At 39.5% G+C, this 19,942-nt stretch overlaps 1 protein-coding gene across 7 annotated transcripts; it reads right to left on the bottom strand.

Annotated features, from left to right (window-relative positions):
* Positions 1-42: 42 nt before the first annotated feature.
* On the bottom strand, positions 43-19,892 carry LOC118409969 (cytosolic carboxypeptidase-like protein 5). 7 transcript variants are annotated; one of them, XM_035811389.1, is made up of 21 exons: positions 19,702-19,892; positions 19,354-19,418; positions 16,145-16,269; positions 15,790-15,934; positions 15,148-15,319; positions 14,577-14,743; positions 14,026-14,203; positions 13,284-13,462; positions 12,170-12,834; positions 11,835-11,943; positions 11,441-11,576; positions 10,706-10,890; positions 9,216-9,427; positions 8,536-8,652; positions 7,603-8,204; positions 7,074-7,211; positions 6,255-6,346; positions 5,766-5,938; positions 4,397-4,483; positions 3,018-3,120; positions 43-2,263 (listed from the first exon to the last, which is right to left on the bottom strand). In XM_035811389.1, the coding sequence occupies exons 3-21, from the start codon at positions 16,191-16,193 to the stop codon at positions 2,008-2,010; spliced, it is 3,765 nt and encodes a 1,254-aa protein (XP_035667282.1). In that variant the 5' UTR covers positions 16,194-16,269; positions 19,354-19,418; positions 19,702-19,892; the 3' UTR covers positions 43-2,007. The 7 variants fall into 7 exon arrangements, with proteins under 7 accessions (XP_035667282.1, XP_035667281.1, XP_035667287.1 ...); XM_035811391.1 differs by lacking the exon at positions 19,354-19,418 and adding an exon at positions 2,591-2,648 and having other exon boundaries at positions 2,006-2,263; positions 19,702-19,891; XM_035811388.1 differs by lacking the exon at positions 19,354-19,418.
* Between the last annotated feature and the right edge of the window lie 50 nt (positions 19,893-19,942).

Below are 19,942 nucleotides of genomic sequence, written 5' to 3'. Positions count from 1 at the left end.
TATAGTATGTGAACTGAACACATCCCACAAGAAGGCAAGATGTTTCTTGGAAGATAATATATTTTTGTCCACTTCAAAACATAAAACATCAACTGCAACCACAGTATCATTAACTGCTACATGGTAGTTGGACTTTTCCACAAATTGGACACAGGACATTGTAATACAGTATCCTCTGACTCTAACGCACCATTACATTATGGCATGGATCAACCTTACAGTGGTAACTGTGTCCACTAGCAGTCAAACTTAAATGTAATGTAAAGTGTTAAGAAGTATCTCTAACAATAATGCATAGATAAACAATACCTAATGTAACAGCATAAATAGATTCTTTTTTTTAAGTACAAACTATTTTTGTTACACCCAAATTTCTTTGGATCATGAAAAGAAGTATTACAGACTTACAATGTGCACCTCTTGAAGTCTCCACATGGAAATTCTGACAGACAGGGAATACACAAGTACATGGCACTGTTACTTTTAAAAGTAACAAATCAACATATTATGATTTATGTCAATGTAAACAAGCAAGGAAGTTTCTGTAACAGTACCTTACCTCTAAGACTGGTTAGTCATTAAAAATTATTACTAATCAAAAAATGATTTCAATGTTCACAGTTTAGAACTGATATGAGTATGACAAAAGGATAAATATAAAACATAAAAATATACATGTACATTGTTGCTATCGTTGCAAAAATATTTAACTTTTAAACATACTACATGCAGCTGCCTATAGGAAGAAAAAGATAGTTGGTACGGAATATGATGTCATCTGTTCTTGAAGGGAAAATTACATATTTTAATAACTCGTTGTCAAAAGACTGCACTAGGACAGCCAATTACATTGGTCAGGACTTGCCTTATTAGCAAGCAAGCAAATTGATAGTTGACCCATACACATATTTTAGAAATTGGTCCATATTCCATTTCATGAAATCTAAGTATGGAAGTGTGGAGACACAAAGCCCATAAACATATAAAAGGGAAAGGGCTAGTTTCAAACTTAAATTACTGTCAATTTTTAAAATTCAAAGTCATATTGACTATCAATGAAAATTCTCCTAATCTAACACGTTCTCTGTCATTGAATCATCTAACACAATCATTTAGTCACATTCATGTGAAGTTAAGACTAAAATACAATGTAAGTTTGGACTAAGGAAACAGTATTTGCAGTAACTTTGTACTGAAATGTCACAGCAGAGCAACACCTTATAAGTTATAGTCACATCACACAAAACAGTAACAATGGACACTAGACAAAGGCACAACAAACTTTTTACAACGTCCTTCAAGGATTTTGTGCTCCATATACATATACTTGTGCACTGGATGATATGAAAAGACATATCATTATTTCACTTTGAAGCTATATATTACCACTCATTGACAAATAATAACAAGTGAGTGCAAATCATTCTAAAATCATCACAGCACTTAAAACAGGCCATAATGCTGTTATAAGTAGACTATTCTCACATTACCTGGTAAAATGTATCAAAACATTCTTGGAATGTCAAATCATATTATATCTGATAAACTTAAACAAAATTTTGAACAATTTCAAGACTAAAGCTGCCTACAAAATGACTTCAAAACCATCGTCCAATTGATAAAAAGATCTTAATATCTCCCAGTTAAGATAAATATGCCAATTTTTATGTACTTGAACCACATACATTGCTTAAGTGAGCAGAGACTGACATCAAAGGCCACTCCATGCAGCTAACACCCTCCCTTGGAAAGGTTGATATCAAAAAGTACCTGCAGGCTCCTTGTGATCTGGCAAACACTTCCTGTCAATCCTGAAACTTTCATGGTGATATTCTTTTTTCACTAATGCTTTCATATCAAATCGGCACACCTTAATATCTCCCTTGCATCACTGTACTTGAAAATTGTTTTAACTACGAATTTAAAGCACCATGAAAACCTCCATTTTCTTCCTACCACAAAGTAAAACCATCCCAACAATACTAACAGTAACTGTAATATGTGAAATCATTCCTCTCCATGAGAACTAACAGGAAGATGTGTTGAAGGCTGTTTCATCTGGCTAAAACCCTCCCTCTGGAGAGCAGATCTCTTCCTAAACACTGGTGAACCTGAAGCACTATCATCATCATCCATTGGTGCTACAGGAAGGGGAGTCTCCACCACTGATGGGACATCAGAAGTCGATCCAGTAGGCATTGCTCTTCCCTCGGGACGGGCCCTTGATGGAGTTAAGGTCGACGACCTCGCACGATACAACATTCTGAAATTAAGAAGAAAAGTCGAACTGATGAGATGATTGAATCAAGGATTGAATTGACATTTGAATTTTTCTGTATAATTATATGTCCTAACTACATGTACAAGTAGAACAAATCAACTACATTATGTCATCTGTAGTTGCATCAAGGTGTCACAAATAATACGCTGAATCCAAAAATGTCTTCCTAGATTTTTTTGCTATCACAGATTACATGATGTATTCCTTCATCATGTTTACAGTACATTCAAATCATAACAGTACTGCCAAATCTTATCAGAAGACAGACTAATGTCATTTTGCAACAGTTGTCTTATGATCATTTCCCACCTGCTCTCTGCCTGACCTCCCACCACCAAGTGTACTGTCCCCTCCATCAACAGGACCTCTGGGCATGCAATGGGTGCAAACAAAGCATGGAATATGTGCCAAAAGTACATGCAAGCAGACCAGCACCAGTCAGGTATGTTACACTGAATCACAGTTGATGCAATTCAAAGGATGGAAGTTAGTCGAGGCAGGCTACCACCTCAGTGATTGGTTAAACACAATGTCATGCAAAAAGCTGTTAGCAGAACACGAGTGCCTGACAAAAGTTCCCTTTTCAACAGATCAGGTTGGTCTTCAAAGGCAAACTTTACTGTTTTTGTGACATTTATGGACATACTTTTCTACAAGAATATCTTTCAAGCATGCAGTGATCAGTGAACAAGTGATTTGTGGAGCATATATAAATATATGGCAGTTTGTATGTTACCGTGGTGACAGCTTCTCCTGTTGTGGCAGCAGGTGTACAGCAGCGCCCTCTATTGGAATGGAAGCTGGGTCCACCTGCACTGGTGCATCAGACATGCCCTTCCCTGCAAGACGATGTATACAATGGCTCACTCACCAACAACTTACCAACCTTTATCTTTTCAGTCTTCTATCTTCTCAGGTAACCAATACCAGACATAACCATGTTTTAACTCTTGCAGGAGCACCTTAACCTCACATTGTAAAGTCAAACCTGTAAGTCAAGTGTCATAACCTCTTCAGAATGACCACCTGGCCAATGTAACACCTTGATCTAATTTCATTGGTCTCCTGAGTGGTCTTGGGCAGTTTTGAGTATATGTACATGTAGATCTATGTAACATGTTTGTTGGGAGCAGAAATTTTTCTTCCTTTTTTCCTTTATTTCTGGACTAAATGACTACTTAGCTATTAAAATTAACATATTATGCAATTTAGCATCCTCATAAGTGTCTGGTGTCCATGTCACTCTGTATCAAATTGAGTGTGCCTTTCAAAGTAAGACTGGGTGACTGTTCAGAACAAACTTCACCATATAACACCAAGGTGGTAGAAGTTACTCTCCAAGCAGAGGTTAGGCTCCAGCTGTTTTTTATCATGTTTTTTTGTGTCGTTTTTATCAGGCTTTCTATTTTGTCATTTTTCTTGAAGTACGCCAGCCAAACTGTTAGGTTTTCACACAGCAAGATAAACTACAAAATATAAAGCCTGATAAAAAATGACTAAAAAAACGTTTAAAAAAACAGCCGGAGCCTAACCTCTGCTTGGAGAGTAGTAGAAGTAGTAAAACAGTTATAGCCTCATGTACTACTAGTTCTTTATCACACTTGCCATATACCCTAATTGTTATCACTAGCCATGCACTCATGTCATGCCTTATTAGTGCTAAAACACAGCAAAAAGTTATCACCAGCCTACCACCAATAATACACCACAGCTGGTTGCTTCAAATACATGTTAAGTAAGCAAAGTAACGTATATGCTATTTACAGCACTGTAAATACAAGGATGTATTAGAAATGTATGAAGAAAAAAGCATCATAAAAATGGCAGTACTGATAATACAGTACACTGCTTTACACCCCCTTCCACTAGACTGAGCCTGCAACTGAACACTGAGCAACCAATGATTTTGACAGATCTTCATCATCATCATCATGACACGCAACAAATTTCATAGATAAAGAATGTTTTTTACTTTTTGTGTGTTTTGTTCTTATTTGGACTATAAAATCAAGGGTCATACAAATCCAGCTTTGGTTGCTCAACCATCACTCGGCAATCCATGTCTAGTAGAAAGGGGTCTTAGTGACCACCCCACAGCACACACTACATGTTTACCCTTATTGCCATCTAGCTGGATGGCTGTACCCGCTACTGGTATGGACTCCTGATCTGCCTGCACTGGGACATCTGACATTTTCTTGCCTAAAGACATGGTCACAACATTTGCAGAGTTTCAATGGGGACTTACCAGACAATCATGCACTACATAATATTTCAATGCGAAAATGAAAAGGTTTTTCCTCAAGTTACTTAATAAACTTAAAGATAATTTAAAATTCAAGAAATCCGTAAATGAGGACTACTTAGTTAAAAAGTTGTGTTTTTTGTGCTGTGACATTTGTAAAAATAAGTGTCACAGTGCTAGCGTTGAAAAATGTGTTGAAGTTATCATTTGGCCAATTACCAAAGTTGTAAATTTTGTGGATGACATCAGTGCTTACATTGATTTTTGCCTGACTCTAAAAAAAGAAGATTTCATTAAATTTTGATGACGGTATACATGACAAGATTATACAGACAAGAAACTGAAACTAGAAATATTGCAATATGGTAGCCTTGCGTGTACCAGTACAAAATGTAGTTCAGGTAAACTGGCTACCACACAAGTGCCACCGTTTATGCACTTCTTGATGCAGTCTATGCACTTAATTAAGACTTCTTGTTAGCATGTTTTGTTACTAACAAAATTTATGGTGACATCTCTTTTCTGTGCTCTTGCATCAGATTTGAGTCTGCAGTGGATGTCATCCATAAAATCTGCCTTGGCCTTATGTAATTTTGCAGTTTGTACAGTGCAGTGAGTCACACATACATGCGTGCATCTTGGAGAAACAATATTGGTATCCACCCCTAACAGAATGAAGCAAATTAAGTAAAGGGAGTCAGAATGAACTTACATGCGCTTCTGCCTCTGACATAAATTTCAAGCACAAGAGGGTAGGGTAGGGAGTTCTCTTTTGAGGAGAGCAGAGGGAAGGTAAAGAGATGATGTAACATTTAACATAATTATATGTCTGATAATTTTGTATGGTCAGCTGCATCCAGACAGTGTCACTTATACATTAGGACATGTCAGATTCCAATAAGTAAAGCCTGAACAACAGCCAAACTTCAAGAAAGAGTCACAAATGTAAAGCTTTATGGCAAACAATACAAATACACTAGTCTCCATTTCAGTATAGAGCATCTTTTCTTACACCTTTCATGGCCCAAAAACGTAGATAGATTAAAATTAGAACCAACCACTGGTCCAGGACAATTGTCTCTTGACCTGTGCTGTGGTGGTCTCACCACTCTAAGTTCTTACAACAGCATCAAGGTCGAGAGGAAGTAATTTACTTAAAAGTTCAATACACAATTTTTAGTATATTTAATTTGTGATATACGTGGAAACACCAGTTCCAACAGTTCCTGCTATGCTTACCTCTTGCTTTCCTTCGAAGGAGTTTGCCCCTCCGTTTTGGTCTCTTCCTCTCCATGTCACTGTCGGAGCCGCTGGCATTCCTGCGCCCCTTGTTTCCAGATGGACTGTGGGAAGTGCTGCGGTTCTTCCCGCTCCTGACGGGCCGAACAGCCTGTCTCTTGACTGGGGAATTACTAGGAAAGGGCAGAATCATCACAGTTAACATCAGCATAAAGATGAGCTCAGCCTATAGTTTATTACTGCCCATGCCAATGCATCAATAGCTATTAGCATTGCTAACACTTTTTTTTACTTGAAGGGAAATTTTAAGCTATATTCCTAGCAAGACTGCCAGCCTTCTTGCATGGTGCCAAATGAGGATTATGCAATTTACATGACATTAGTTAAGTAGCATACATTCGATCCACACACAAATCCTGGCAGCTAAGAAAAGTTGATATTAAGACAATAGTGAACAGTAATGAATAGCTGTTACAGTAGTGAACGTACCCCTGTGCCTGTTGGTCCTGTTGAGAGGGAAGTGGTGGTTTGTTGACAGGTTCTGTTGGTGACCTGTTCTCAACAGGCTGGAAGGAAGGGGTCTGTACAAGAAACAAGTAAAAGGTTTAAGACTCATTAGAATATTATAAAGATTTAACTAAGTGTCATGATTCTTGTATGGTACTTGTATGTACATAAATATTGTAAGCTCATGATTTACGACAATTAAAATGGTAAGGCTACAGTACAACAGCTGCTGCGACAGATTTCAACTTGCAAGGGTACAGAAGAAAAGAGTGGCAGAGTCATAGACACAGCAGACATTCATGCCATGCATGTGTTGCAAAAGGCACAGCAAAATCAATATTATGTGGATAGTAGATGTCAACAGGACTGAAAGCCATACTGCCAAAATGACATTGAACTACGAAATTTGGGATTACATTAACTTAAGCTTTGATATATGAATATTTGGCAGACTCATGGAAACTCTCTTTGATGTTCTTCAACTAATTCAAGCAGGCTGAAGTCATATTTTGTTGACATCCAGTTTTCAATCTCAGTGTTCCTGATTGGTGGATGATAATGCATAGGTTGCTGAAGGCAAGGCAAAAACTGGCAAAAGTTAAACAGAAAATATTTATAAGCCTATGACATTCAGTGATTTCAATATTGTGCTAAATTCATTCTGGATTTTTCTCTTACTGTCTACTTTCCACAGGGAGTAAGTAGGGAAGCATTTAATGTAATAATTGTAGGAGAGAAAAATCCACCAATCAGGAAAAGCCAGGCATGTTATACTATGAGTGATTGGAGAGTGATTGGTACCGCAGTGGGCATGTTGAGGGTGATTCTGGAGTCCGCACGGCTGATGGTACGGTTGGATGACATGAGGGGGGGTGCCACCATGGCTGTCGTGGTCCCCAGTATGGATGTAGGACTAGTTTGTGTGAGTTGGGGGGAAGTCTGTGGGTAGGGGAGTGAGTGTAGACACACACACAAACACATTACTACTAGGGGTAAATCACAGCTCATGCAGTATAACACTCTCCCAAAATCATTGACTCATTTATGATTCTTTTAGAAGGTTTGTGATCATGCAAAAGACTAAATCAATCATAGCTGAAACTTAAATTTCTACAATTACTTGCAGACTAAGCGAACAGCAGGAGAGAAAACTGAAACGCATTCACCGACAGTAAACTGTAGACGGAAATAAGGAAATAAAACAAATAATGATGATCAAGAAAACTGAAAGACTAAAATGTCATGACGATGACGGCAGCTTCCCATGTAGCACACATTGAACACTACTATACAAACCTTGGAAACCCTACAGCAAAGGCCTAACACTAACCTGGCTGAGATGGAGAAGCTGCTCATCCATCAATGAGCTGTCCAACGAGTGAGAGTACTTCAGCTGTCCCAGCTTTCTTCTCTCCGCACTACTGCTGCTCTCCCGTATTCGAACAGAACCTTGCATAGCACCTTTTGATATACTTGTCAGCTGCATGGGTCCGTACATTACTGAGGGGTTTACAACACTGATGGGCAGGATTGATGACGTCATCGTTGTTACATACTGCGGAGTTGCCCCCCTTGGGGAGAAACCGCCCGCTGATATTTTGTACACGTTCGACATCGTAGAAGGGTCGAGGGCAACTGTCGTCTGCTGAGGTGCACTTGTGTTATGACCCGCACTACTGCTTCCGATGTGAATATAATGTGTGACAGCATTGGAGGCCTTTCCTATGTGCACATGATGTGTTGAGGAGGTGGCAGGAGTGGAGAGTGTGTTTGTTGTTGGCACAGTGGGTGAGGTTGTGAGGGTCAGGCTGACAGGGTGGGTGGGTGAGCGTGAGGTTGGGCTAATGCTTGTCGCTGTTGGGGAGGTAGAGCTCTGGGTATTTCCTGTTATGGCCATTGTGCGCTGACGTCGGAGGCGTTCCGTCTTGGTGTCTAAAGAAAGGGAAAAGTCATATTGTAACATTTCATATTGTCACAAATCAAGGTATTGCAGTGAATTTTTACTGACAAGATTCAGTTCATGCATCAGGAAAGAGTTTTGAAAGTTCCACAAAGCATGCCTTACAGTCTAACCTGTTTGCTTTGACCCAGCTGTCTTGGAGTATCCAATTGAAAGTAGGAATAGTACCGCTAGTTTTTGATTGAGATCTTGATGAAAGCAATGGCATCACAACCGCACCAATTGATATAAATTTGGGAGAGAGATGCAAGCCACCACCACTAACTGCATGCAAGACGAGCACAAAGATAAGATATACTGTACATCGTAGCCTGACCACTGGGAGTGGGTCTGTCAGTACATTGATACACATGCCGGGTGGCTGGTGGTACATGGTAACAGGCTTCATGGGGAGGCATTGAGCAGGTTGATGGGGAGGGACTAGATCAGAAACAGGGGAAATCAAATATGACAATGAAGAAAAAAAAAGATGAGGAAGTACTAGATGAATTCATCTCAACTACAGAAACACTACAGAAAGGAATAACTTATCTACTTTGCAAGTACGGATGTAATACAAAAGATATTGAACTGTCTTAATGCTTTGTACCATACCAACACCCAGTACTGACAAAATGTTCTGAGCATTCATTTTTTTCTGGTACAAGTCCAAAATACTGCAACATCAATGATCTAATAATGTTTTTATTACTGATGTGAAGATGTTTAATTCCTACCACAAAGACAAAAATTAAGCACTGGAAGAGATAGCATGGTATGGTCATTGAAATCAGCACTATTTTTGATTTGACATAACTGCTGTTAATATACAGAACGTTTCTGTTGTCATTGATGACCAAAGGATTCTTAGTCAAATGGTTTAGGTAGAGAGACTGAGACAATGGGTACTTTACCAGGGCCTTAGATGTTACATTAACATGTGCACCCTTATTGCCATAAAATTGCTGATTTCTTCAAAATCATGTTCAATGTTGAGCACACACCTTTAACAGGAGCGAGGGGTTTGCTGAGTCCTGGGGGGTTCCGCCTGGCGGGGGGTTGGGGAGGGTTCCTGCTGGTGTTGGGAGCCTGGTTCCGTGCTGTAGTCTGGTTAGGGACGCGGATGGGGCTGCCTCCAACACTACTGCTGTCGCTGTTGGACAGCTGACGGGTCAGCGTGGTGGAGGGGGGGTGTCCGGTAGCTGAGGCAATCATGCTAACAAACACACAAGGAAGGAACAAACTTACACGATGGTTTCTTCTTCCTACCACATGGCAAACAATTTTCTTGTCTGCTTGGGAGAGAAAAAATGATCATATTATAAACTGGTACCTAAGAAAACTATTGTTGATTTGAAACTGACCTGATGAGACTATTGACTGAAACAATTTGACCGTTTTCAGTGTGGCTCAGAGATATTCCGAAGAGGGAAAACTGGCAGAATACTTTTTCACTGTAAATGTATAGTTAGTTATTATCAATAATAGTATTTTATGACCATAAAAGTAATAATGGATTAAGTTTGACAATTGGTTGCCAAAACTTATCTTTTATCACAAAAAATTCAAAAGGAAGTTGATTTGATTTTCAAGAATTATGTTTAACAAACATACATGTACAAAGAAAAAGTAGGTGAGATGATTTAGTTATATCTTGTATCATCAATGTTGGATAAAACTTCTTTCAACACTTGCACTGAATCCAAAACTATTCTTTTTTAAACATTTCAGCTACACATTTATGTGCAAGCACAACTAACCCTCGTGTGAAGGAGAGTAACAGACAGTAATAAACCAGGCAGTGGGTGACTGAGTGAGCTACATGTATGTCAGAGAAACATTCTACAAATATAAGCTTAGTGAGAACTTTTGTAACATTAATTTTGCAGAAGTCACCAAGGGAAACATCGCTAAAACAACTACAGACTAGAGGACAGACACTTTTTGAGATCTTTGCCGCCTTACACATGAGAAATCAAACTTACACTGCCTTTGAAGAAAATAGTACTTATTTGTAAAATATGATTTATCTTAAGTTGTTATCTATTTGTTGGTTTTGCTGTTCAACATGCATAGCCAGGGCTGCCCAACTAGCCTGTGGCTACTAGCTACAAAGGGCTGATGACAAAGGCAAATAATCATTTACTTTGTATAAATCAGGAGAGATGGAAATTAAGAAATGGTCACATGCATGCATGGCATTGCCTCTCACATCATGACCATACACATGTGACATACAGCCATAACATGCTCAAATATTATGTAAATTATGAATATGTACATTGCCTTAGTTTATTACAATGACTTGCAGCTTTGTACCATGCTGAGCACACCAAGCATGTTAGTTCCATGCATGGGTAGTATAGACAGTAAGAGTTAGTGGGGACACTACCTGCGGCCCTACTGCCTTTGTCGGAGAAAGCTATGAGAGAAAGCAGGAAAAAAGGAGAGGCCTCGGAGAAGTGACCAGAGGGTACGGAGTTTGGAGGCTAACCTCGATGTCTTCGAGGTGACGCGGGCCATCCTACGTGGCATGGGGGGAGCACCACGCAGGCTGCGGACGTAGCGGTGCATCCATTGGCGGAGGTTGTACACACAGGTATGCTCAGAGTGAGCGATACGAGACCATGGGTTTGTGTCAGTGATATCCAGGGCTGCTATGGCCATGGCTCTTCCCACCTGGGCAATATCAAGTACATGTACAGTCAACACATGGAATCAACAATGATTTGTTTACTAAAATGAAATGTACATAAAATAATCATAATAACTATCAGATACGTTTACTTTTTTTCAGATATAATATTTTATTTGATATTGTACAAAGGTTTGATGTCATTCAATGTCGATTCACTAAAAAGGAGAGCTTTTGTGAATTTCTTACTTAGTCTGTCAGAAAAGCAGGCATTTTCCTGCCGATACAATTTTTGGGCCTGGACAGAGACAACTTTCCTATGTGATAAGTCTCTAGCTACATAATCATCCAACTCACATCCTGAATTTTCAAGTAACTGCAGATACACACTAAGACAAACAAACATATACACCAAAAGTTATTATTTTCAATTACAAAGTCAGTAGCATTTAGTAGTACACAATTGAAGGCACCAATACAACACTTCCATTTCAGCACCAGGGACAGCAGCACATGGTACAGATAATAATAATAATAATGAAGACCTTTATTGTACATTTTTGCCCAACCGAGCTAAGTACAATGACTTCTCACCTCTTCAAAGTGTTCAGGAGTGTATTTAGGAGGGAAGCCAGCCATGGGGGGAGGTGTGGCACGGCCGTTGTCCATGGTTGCAGCAGCAATACAGTTGGTCATTCGGCCCATGTTATAGTTACACTCGAGTGTATAGCTGTTAACAGAGAGTAAACAGTGCTTTTGATAAATAAAATCAAAATTCTTGACATCTATCAAGTGATCACCTAAAAGGATGATGTTTTGTCATGTCATAAGAGGTCTCAGATAAAACACACTGTTTTGATACATTCATCACTTTACAGGCAATGAGTGTACCCTAGCTAAACACGTAATGAAGGATAATAGAATAATTCAAGTAACAATAGAGAAATATTGAATAATTGGAATTAAATACTCAACATAGAGTGCATACCTATGTATGATGCCTATTGTTTTGTACATGGCCACTCTGCCACTTCCCTCCTTTGACATGCCATCTCTCTTGTCTTTGGTGTACATGTTCTTCTCTGTGAAATTGCACCCTGCAAATATGAATAATAGGCAGATTTTATTACTGTGCACATTTTTTACATAATAGCACTTAACCACAAATGATAGGTTGTTTGGTATAATAGACCATGAGCTGCCATGCTGCATTTGTGTGATGCTGCTGTGTTACACCCAAGGGCGATTGCACTGGCAAAACAGATACAGAAATTCAGTCAAGAAATGTGTTATTTTTCATATCATGATGTTTGAAATACTGACCTGGAAAGTCAAAATGTGCGCTGTTGAGCGAGATCAACTTGGGAAACAGCATACATTCCACAGCCTCAAAGTCGTTGTCAAAGTGGTTCCCGTAAATGAAGCAACCTCGCTTTGACGCGTGACCGTGGAGGTCCACATAGAACGCGATTCCACTCTCGTTGTGCGGTATGGAGCGGTAAAACTCCAGGTCCTTCTCTGTAACACTAATACTGGTCGAACTATCGCTGGTCCACATGCTACTGTCAGAAGAACTTTGCTGTATGGACCCATCTTTCACGTCGTGTTCAGGACTACTACATTGAGACTCTTGGTCAGCTATACTTAACTTGCGAGTTTGGTCGCACAGATTTTCACCAGAAGTCTGTGGAGTGACTTCTTCAGTCTCTGTTACAGATGGTCTGTTTTCATCCAGATTTTCTTTGTCACTTGTGCTGGTTTCATTTGTCCCATTTTGAGTCCTTCTGTCATTGGCACTGTTATCTTTGGCTTGGGCAGGACTTGGTTGAGTTCTTGAGTTTTCGTGTCTGGGAGAGTTGGTGGGCTGGATGACACGGTTGTGGACATGGTGGTAGATGAGGATGGACTTAGCAGCAAACACAGAAGGGTGTAACACAGGGTCGGGAGTGAGGTACATCCTGTTCAGATTCACCCCTCGCTGGTCAGTCCTGCATGACAATAGAACAATTACATCAAACTATTGTTACCAAACTATTGTTATGCTGTTTATTGATAATTGAACAACAGTAACTATTGCATTCAACAAACAATGCATAACTGTTGACTTGTAAACAAGAACATAATAAGGACAACCAACACTATAAGTATGAAATAACAGTGCAGCTTGTCACAGAAATTATAAGGGCCTGGTCACATACATCATGTGATCATCATACATTTGTACATCATGTGTAATGCATAGCTGTCACTGGATGGACAACATGCTACTGTGGCTGTCTAAACTCAGTTGTTTTTATACGAAAAAGGCTGCCTTAAATAATTGTCTACCCTATTTTTCTGTCACAGCCTGCTTGAAAAACCTACGGCATCAAAACTGCACCTCCAACAAAAATGACTACGCTGAAAGATTGGAAGTGTTGTTTGATCTGAACCATACCTGTAGTGTCCTCGAGCCACCCCATCTGGGTTGAGCAGGGGTATAAGTTTGAAGACGTACTGCTTGCGCAGCTGTCGTGCTCTCGGGTCTTCTTCACGGAGGATGAAGTCCAGGAAACCATTAAAGACAAAGCTGGAGGGAGTTTCCCCTGGGTGCACCCGGCTACTCAGGAAAAACACCTGTGGGAGTCAACAATAAACAATCTCTTCAGAATCAGGGACAAGGTAGGTAGGTCAAATCAATTCAGATACATAACATTATACAAATCCCAAGAAGTGCAAAATGTATTTGTGTGATGCTGATGTAAACCCAAACTATATGTCCCGCCCTTTGATGAAGAAATACATTTTCAAAAGATTTTGGTCTTTATTGTGACTTTATACCTCATCTAAAAAGATTTTGGAACACATAAAATTGTGTGTGTCAGGCATGATTTCTACTTCATCTTTCCTTCCAAAAACATGTTAGCACAGTATGCATGTACTCAGGCCTGCTTGTTTTTTTTAGGACATTCGATTGTTGGAATGACAAAATTTTCACTTTATCTGTCCAAAAGACCTGAATTCTATGACATGACACTGTATTTTTGTAAGGCTCTAAACAACAGATTTAACAACAAAAATTAAAAAAAAAAAAACTTGGGCTCTCAATGCAATAAGTGGGATGGAAAAAAAAGCTAAAGAGACAGTCCTGATTTGACAACAATGTTTTTCCTAACTTAAGACCACAAAGATAGATTTACCCTCTTGCCCTTGAACTTGTGTGGGCGGGGTTCATCCTTTTCCGGGAAGAGTTTGTCCAGCCGTGGCTCTCGTTCCTCCTGCATGCCGTGGCAGGACGTGATGGTGATGAGATCTATCCGGTTCTTGTCTATGGAGAGGGTGACCAGCTCACGTTTGTAGTAGATACAGTCCGGGGTACTGGGACAAGGAAACAATTCACATTACAGTCATTGAAGAGGTAGGAATTCAGTGGAATCAAAGTCTCTCCTTGGACAGATTTGAATCAAACCTGTAAAAGTGACCACCTCTACATGAGTACCACCTGACCTTTGTGAAACATTTTTTGTGGTCCCTTACAATTTTCCTCATTAACCCAAACATGGAAAAACCAGACTACCTGTACAGTCACTTAGACCAGATTTAATTGATCCTTGGCTGGCCTTCATAGGCAATTTTACCTGTATTACATCTCCAGTTATCCATTCAACGAACATGCAACCATGTTCTTTTCAATATGTAAAAATTAATCATGATTTTGATCTGATGTGACAAAAAAAATGAATGTGTCAACCTTTTGGGATCCAGGTCTTTGCAGGCTGAAAACTTTTCATCAAGTTGAGACAGTCTCTCTTGGCACTCGGTGTATGACCAGGGGTAGCAGAATGTGAAGTATGTGGTTCCCCCTCGAGTCTCAGCAAACCGGTGCGTAAACGACAGGATGAAATTGCCATTATCCGTCTGAAAATGAGCACAATAAAGACATAAGTAAAGTCTTGTTACAATGGCAGTGGGCAGTCAATTCACAGGGTCTAAGGCGTCGGTTTTGGAAGGCAGAGCTCATCTCTCTCCCTCCACAGCCTTTATAACCTTCCCAACTAAAGTCAGGTACCCGATTTACATCTGGGTGGAGTGAGGACAGTAGTGTACCTTTCCCAAAGACAAAACACCTAGCCAGAGATACCATGAATCAAACCCATGATGTCTTGATTTTGTGTCCACTAAGCCTAGTCACTCAGTCATTCGATGCCACAATAATTCAGGCTGATGTTCTGAACAAAGCTTCGGTATTTCAGGGTTGCACAGTCGGGTATTTTCACCTTTTCATCCATCTATAACACCAAGACCTAATTATATTCCCTTACCTCATACGTGGGCTTGTCCCTTATCCTCTGCCACTTGGGTTGATGCGGGATGGTCTTGTAGAGGGGCGTCATCCCTTGGCTGTACAGCTTCCCCTGCTTGTTCATGTTCATGATGTTGATTTTGATCAACTTTCCTGGTGGGTAACCTTTGACTCCAAAGTGGAACCAAGACCTATGTGTGAGGGAGCATGAAAGGTCTTATCAGTTGAATTGTATTAGACTATTATTATTATAGCAATTGCTCATGAGGGACTGTACAGTGACCACAATTGGATTTGTGTCGGACTCTAACTTCTTCATTTTACAATTGGAATATGCAACATGTTAAGTATGATTTAAAAGACAACAAAACAAGAAAAAATAGCTAGTTTACTAAATTTCCTACAGTAATTTTCTCTTTCAAAAGATTCATAACTTTACAGTTTCTTCTTTTCTTCTACGTAGTGTTTTGAAAATAACAGCATTTTTCATTGAACCAGTCAACCTGAGTCAAACATCTGTACATAATAAAACCAAGACACATATAGTATTGGTAAGTGCTGGCTGGAAACAAGAGTAAAGCTCCTATTTTACTGCTATCTGGCTGGAAACAAGAGTAAAGCTCCTAAATTACTGCTATCTACTTTAAATTAAAAGTCATACCTGTTGCCATTTTCATGGGGAGTTCCTGCAGCATCAGGCTTAGTCCACACGTTGAACTCAAAGTCCGGCGTGAGCGGGCTGCCCCCCGGGCCCGCGCCCTCATCTGATTCGTCACGACAGCATCGCTCCACACGGGCGAGGTTTCCTGGAGAGAACAGAAATATTGGTGACATATATCAAACAAAACACCTGGCAGGATTAAAAAATAATAAGCACATTTCAATATGTTCACATTGATATTTTACCTTTCCAAGTCCAAAATCTGTTACTGTGTACTTAAGTCACCATTTTACAACAGATTACTATCTTGCAAATACTACTCAACTATAACACATGATTGTATCAATGGTCCTACCTGAGTCAAACTTGGAGGTGAAGAGCAGACCTCCACAGCGGGTCTCCATCCCAGGTGATACACTTGCCACAGGTGCTAACAGGTGTCCTTAACAGGTGTCCATCCTACATGGTGCAAATGCAAACCTGCAGCAAGGGATGAATTTTTGAAATTAACTGTTTTATTCTAAATAAAACTTAGACATATTCTTGTGCCTAACTAGACAGCTGACAGCTGAGACATCATCTAATGCAATACTGTATCGTCTTTGTGTGTAATAATGTATAATACTTTTCTCTGTGCGACTCTATGAGAAAGAAGTTGCACCTACCAGACTGGTACAACACGGATTTGTAACACCAAACACAATGTCATGCAATATCCTACTTCCTACTTCAAGTGTTACCAAGCACACAGGCCACATAGTCATAACATCCCTTTGTGTAACATAAAACCGTTCTATGATCCCAGACTTCCCAGTACCACTACTAGCAAGCTGAAGCTTTAGGACCTGCTGTTAAAACATCTAGTTCTGCATTATTGGAACAACACAGCAAAGCTGACCCTCTCCTGAAAGCTTTTACCATGCTGAGTGGTTTTCAAACGCTCCAAAAAGAAGATTAGTCATGTGGCTGTTCATGGTGTCGTGTTTGCTTTCAACTCATGAATAAGTAAGGGTTCAACACAAACCTACAATAACCACATACCATGACGTGACACATAAACGGTCATGGCCTAGTCAACTTTTAATGGACTTTTACCAAGCTGAGAAGCATAAACAGTGTTATATACACTACTAGTAGGAACATTGTATTAACAGAACCAAGCTGTTACGGTACTACAGATTTTGATTCTAGTCAATTCTATGTCCATCAATTTCACTGTAAGCACGAGGAGGGAATCCACAAGTCTTGAAAATGTCATTTGTGTTGACCTTTCAAATTTCCACTCTCGCAAAACTGCAGAATGAATGTCCAGACGTACACTATACTGACGTTTATCTCAGACAGTGAGCACACAGGTCAATAACCAGTAGGATATCATACAAAATATTCAATGTTAATAATACATGTACCTGTCTCGTTTCATTCAGATCTGGGCCCTCATCTAGATCTAAAAATCAGAATTCTTAAAAGTGGTCTTAAACTAGTTTAGCCGAAATGAACTATTCAACCTGATCTTGAGACTCTGAGAAGACTATGCGATGTACTAGGGAAAATTCTTTAGGCTAGTTTTGTTGGACTGTCAAAGCATATATTAATTGGGTCTCTAGCAATATCCACACTATAACTCCAACAGGTTTCAATAGATGAGCTTAATAAATTGCAGGAATACAATTGTAACTGTATCTATATAGTAAAGATCTACAAATTCAAGTCAAAGTTAAAGTCATGCCTCGCTTACAATTATTCGAATGAAAAAGAATAAGAGAAAAATGCAAGAATTTAAACAGAAAACAATTAAAATTGAAATAGAATGTACTCACATAGGTTCATTCCTTTGTACAAGCACAGAGAGATATGATAAATGTGGCGAGCCTTAAAACGGCAGGCACAGGTATTATCTGGAGTGAATCTCTATGTAGCTTCTAGAAAGTACCATTTGCTCCAGCAACGTGAGATTTGGGATTGGCAATCACGGTCATGTGACTTGTGGAATTTTCCAGATGTAAGGTACAAGCAAACTGTTAAGGCATCACTGCAGATCATTAGCGAATCAAATGATCTGTTGAATGTAAATCTGTGAAGCAAATTTTCTTCTTCAGTGAACTAAGACTGATCAAAATAATCACTGAATTGAATTGTCATGCCTCTGGATTTTCTTGGCAATATTTCATGCTGGAGACAACAAATCTAAAATGTAATAGTAATCCATGCAAAAAAGATGCAGAAATGACAAAGAAAATCTGCTGATCAACATGTCGATCAAGAAATACCTTGAGAGCTTTGGGGTTTTTTGATAGGCACCTCATTCAGGTCTTCAGGTGATCCTCCAGATCACATTTAATGCCTCACTGTTTGCATTTAAGATCACAGATGCTGGAAAAACTTATCATACCGTAACAATAACGGTAGTTACAGTATTGCCCATGTTACTTCTATCTCAATATGAATATCACCTGTAAAAAATATTGCTATTCAAATCAGTCCTTCACAATCACAGACTTTCTTTTCTAGGTGCAGCTAGTGGTATTTTGGGGACCAGCCTGATTTGCAAGTTTCAACACAGGCCTGGCCAGGTAATCTCTAATTCCCAGGGAGATCAGTGAGCCTCTGATCTTCATAAAACTCTGAGTCCTCTGGACCAAACTGACTAATCACTGTCACAGTACTGCCAATCTATAAAATCAATTTGGAACATGTCAGGATGATTCATGAGGGGCTCCTTCCACTCAGTTAGAACTGACATCACTAGTACTCTAGAGATATATGTCTGTTGTCAGTGTTGATAATCAGAAGCATGTCAGGGCTCAGTAGCAGCTAATGGCTATATCAATCATTATCCTACAGGTCTAAAGCAGCCTATCAACAACTGACATTCCTGGCTGGGTATGGCGTCACTAATGAAGTCAAGATGCTCTTCAAATCACCCAATCGAAATAGCCTCCTAACACTAATAGTATTTTACTTGACTTTAAAATCTCAATCAGCAGAATTTTCCCAAATTGTATGCATAATGCCATCATATCATGAGCTCTATCTGTTACATTTAAAAAAAAAATTGCATATATATTTACAAAATGAATCTGAATTAAATTCTCTAGTCACTGATGGAAGAAAGTGGGTGCTACCTGAAACATCTGGTGAGTAGCGACAGGTGACTTTTTAGAAAATTTGACGAATGGTCTGTTGTTTTATCAAAAGTATAATGTGATAACAATGTTCTACCTTAATGTGCACTTTAATGTAAACCTATGACATATATCCATTATTAAGTGGCCATACTGGCAGTGGCACTGTTGAATGAAATCCAAAAGGAATTGTGAACCAGCCGACAGCAAGTAAACTTTTGGGGTGAGGCGAGCCTAAATTTCATAATTGCAACATCAATATTGGCGACGATTGATTGAACTCCTCTTCAATTGCATGGCAGGTCACTTAGGAATGTCCTTGGTCAGACTAACATGTAATTACTAGTAGCCAAGATTTATGAGTGTAGGGGGAGGGGTAAATGTTAATGAATGGTATTACAAATCAGAACATACACTATTCACACCGAGTCTGTATTACCTGTTGGTTGGCGTATGCTGTGCTGTTTATTTTGTTGGACACCACCCTTAGATATCTTTAGGTTCCTTCATGTAACGTTAGGAAAGTAACGGTCATTTAGAATCAAGAATTGTAACTGTTACATAATTCAGATATATCTTGTATGACTCTTGCCTACCAACAACGTGACATTTATCACATTTCAAGTGAGCAAACACAACATAAAAATCCATTGCCCGATAACGTAAACTTTCTAATGTTTACACAATAACGATTTAAAGCTGAGCGCCCCCACCCCACGTAAAAAAATGCCGAGTGACGTTTACCCCAACATAAATTTCACTGATAGAAATAGACGATTATTCTTACCTTCGGCGTGATGCTTTTTAATATTTGGTTATTCCTTGATATGTCCTGGCCAGCTGCTTTTGTTTAAGCAGCCGTTGGGACTTGTAAACCGATCGACCAGCCGTTGAAACAATGCCAATGGAAAAGTCATCTGGACCCAGAGACGAACACAACAACCAAGATGGCGGCGATGGTTACAACCACGTGATCACCGCTCAGAACGCTGATTGGTCAGCTTGTGTCCCTGACAGGTGTTCATATT

This window comes from Branchiostoma floridae, chromosome 2 (genome assembly GCF_000003815.2).
Source record: "Branchiostoma floridae strain S238N-H82 chromosome 2, Bfl_VNyyK, whole genome shotgun sequence".
In the NCBI taxonomy this organism is placed as follows: domain Eukaryota; kingdom Metazoa; phylum Chordata; class Leptocardii; order Amphioxiformes; family Branchiostomatidae; genus Branchiostoma; species Branchiostoma floridae.
Note: the sequence above shows the minus strand (reverse complement) of the source record. Positions and strands in the feature narration are given on the sequence as shown.

What these genes read in the sequence shown, in the direction of transcription:
- LOC118409969 (XM_035811389.1), bottom strand. Translation starts at nt 16,193, where the DNA reads ATGGAGACCCGCTGTGGAGGTCTGCTCTTCACCTCCAAGTTTGACTCA. An exon ending in ACAATAGGCATCATACATAG is followed by an intron (nt 11,577 to 11,834) that starts GTATGCACTCTA and finishes CTCTGTTAACAG; the next exon opens with CTATACACTCGAGTGTAACT. An exon ending in GTCACCTCGAAGACATCGAG is followed by an intron (nt 9,428 to 10,705) that starts GTTAGCCTCCAA and finishes TGTGTTTGTTAG; the next exon opens with CATGATTGCCTCAGCTACCG.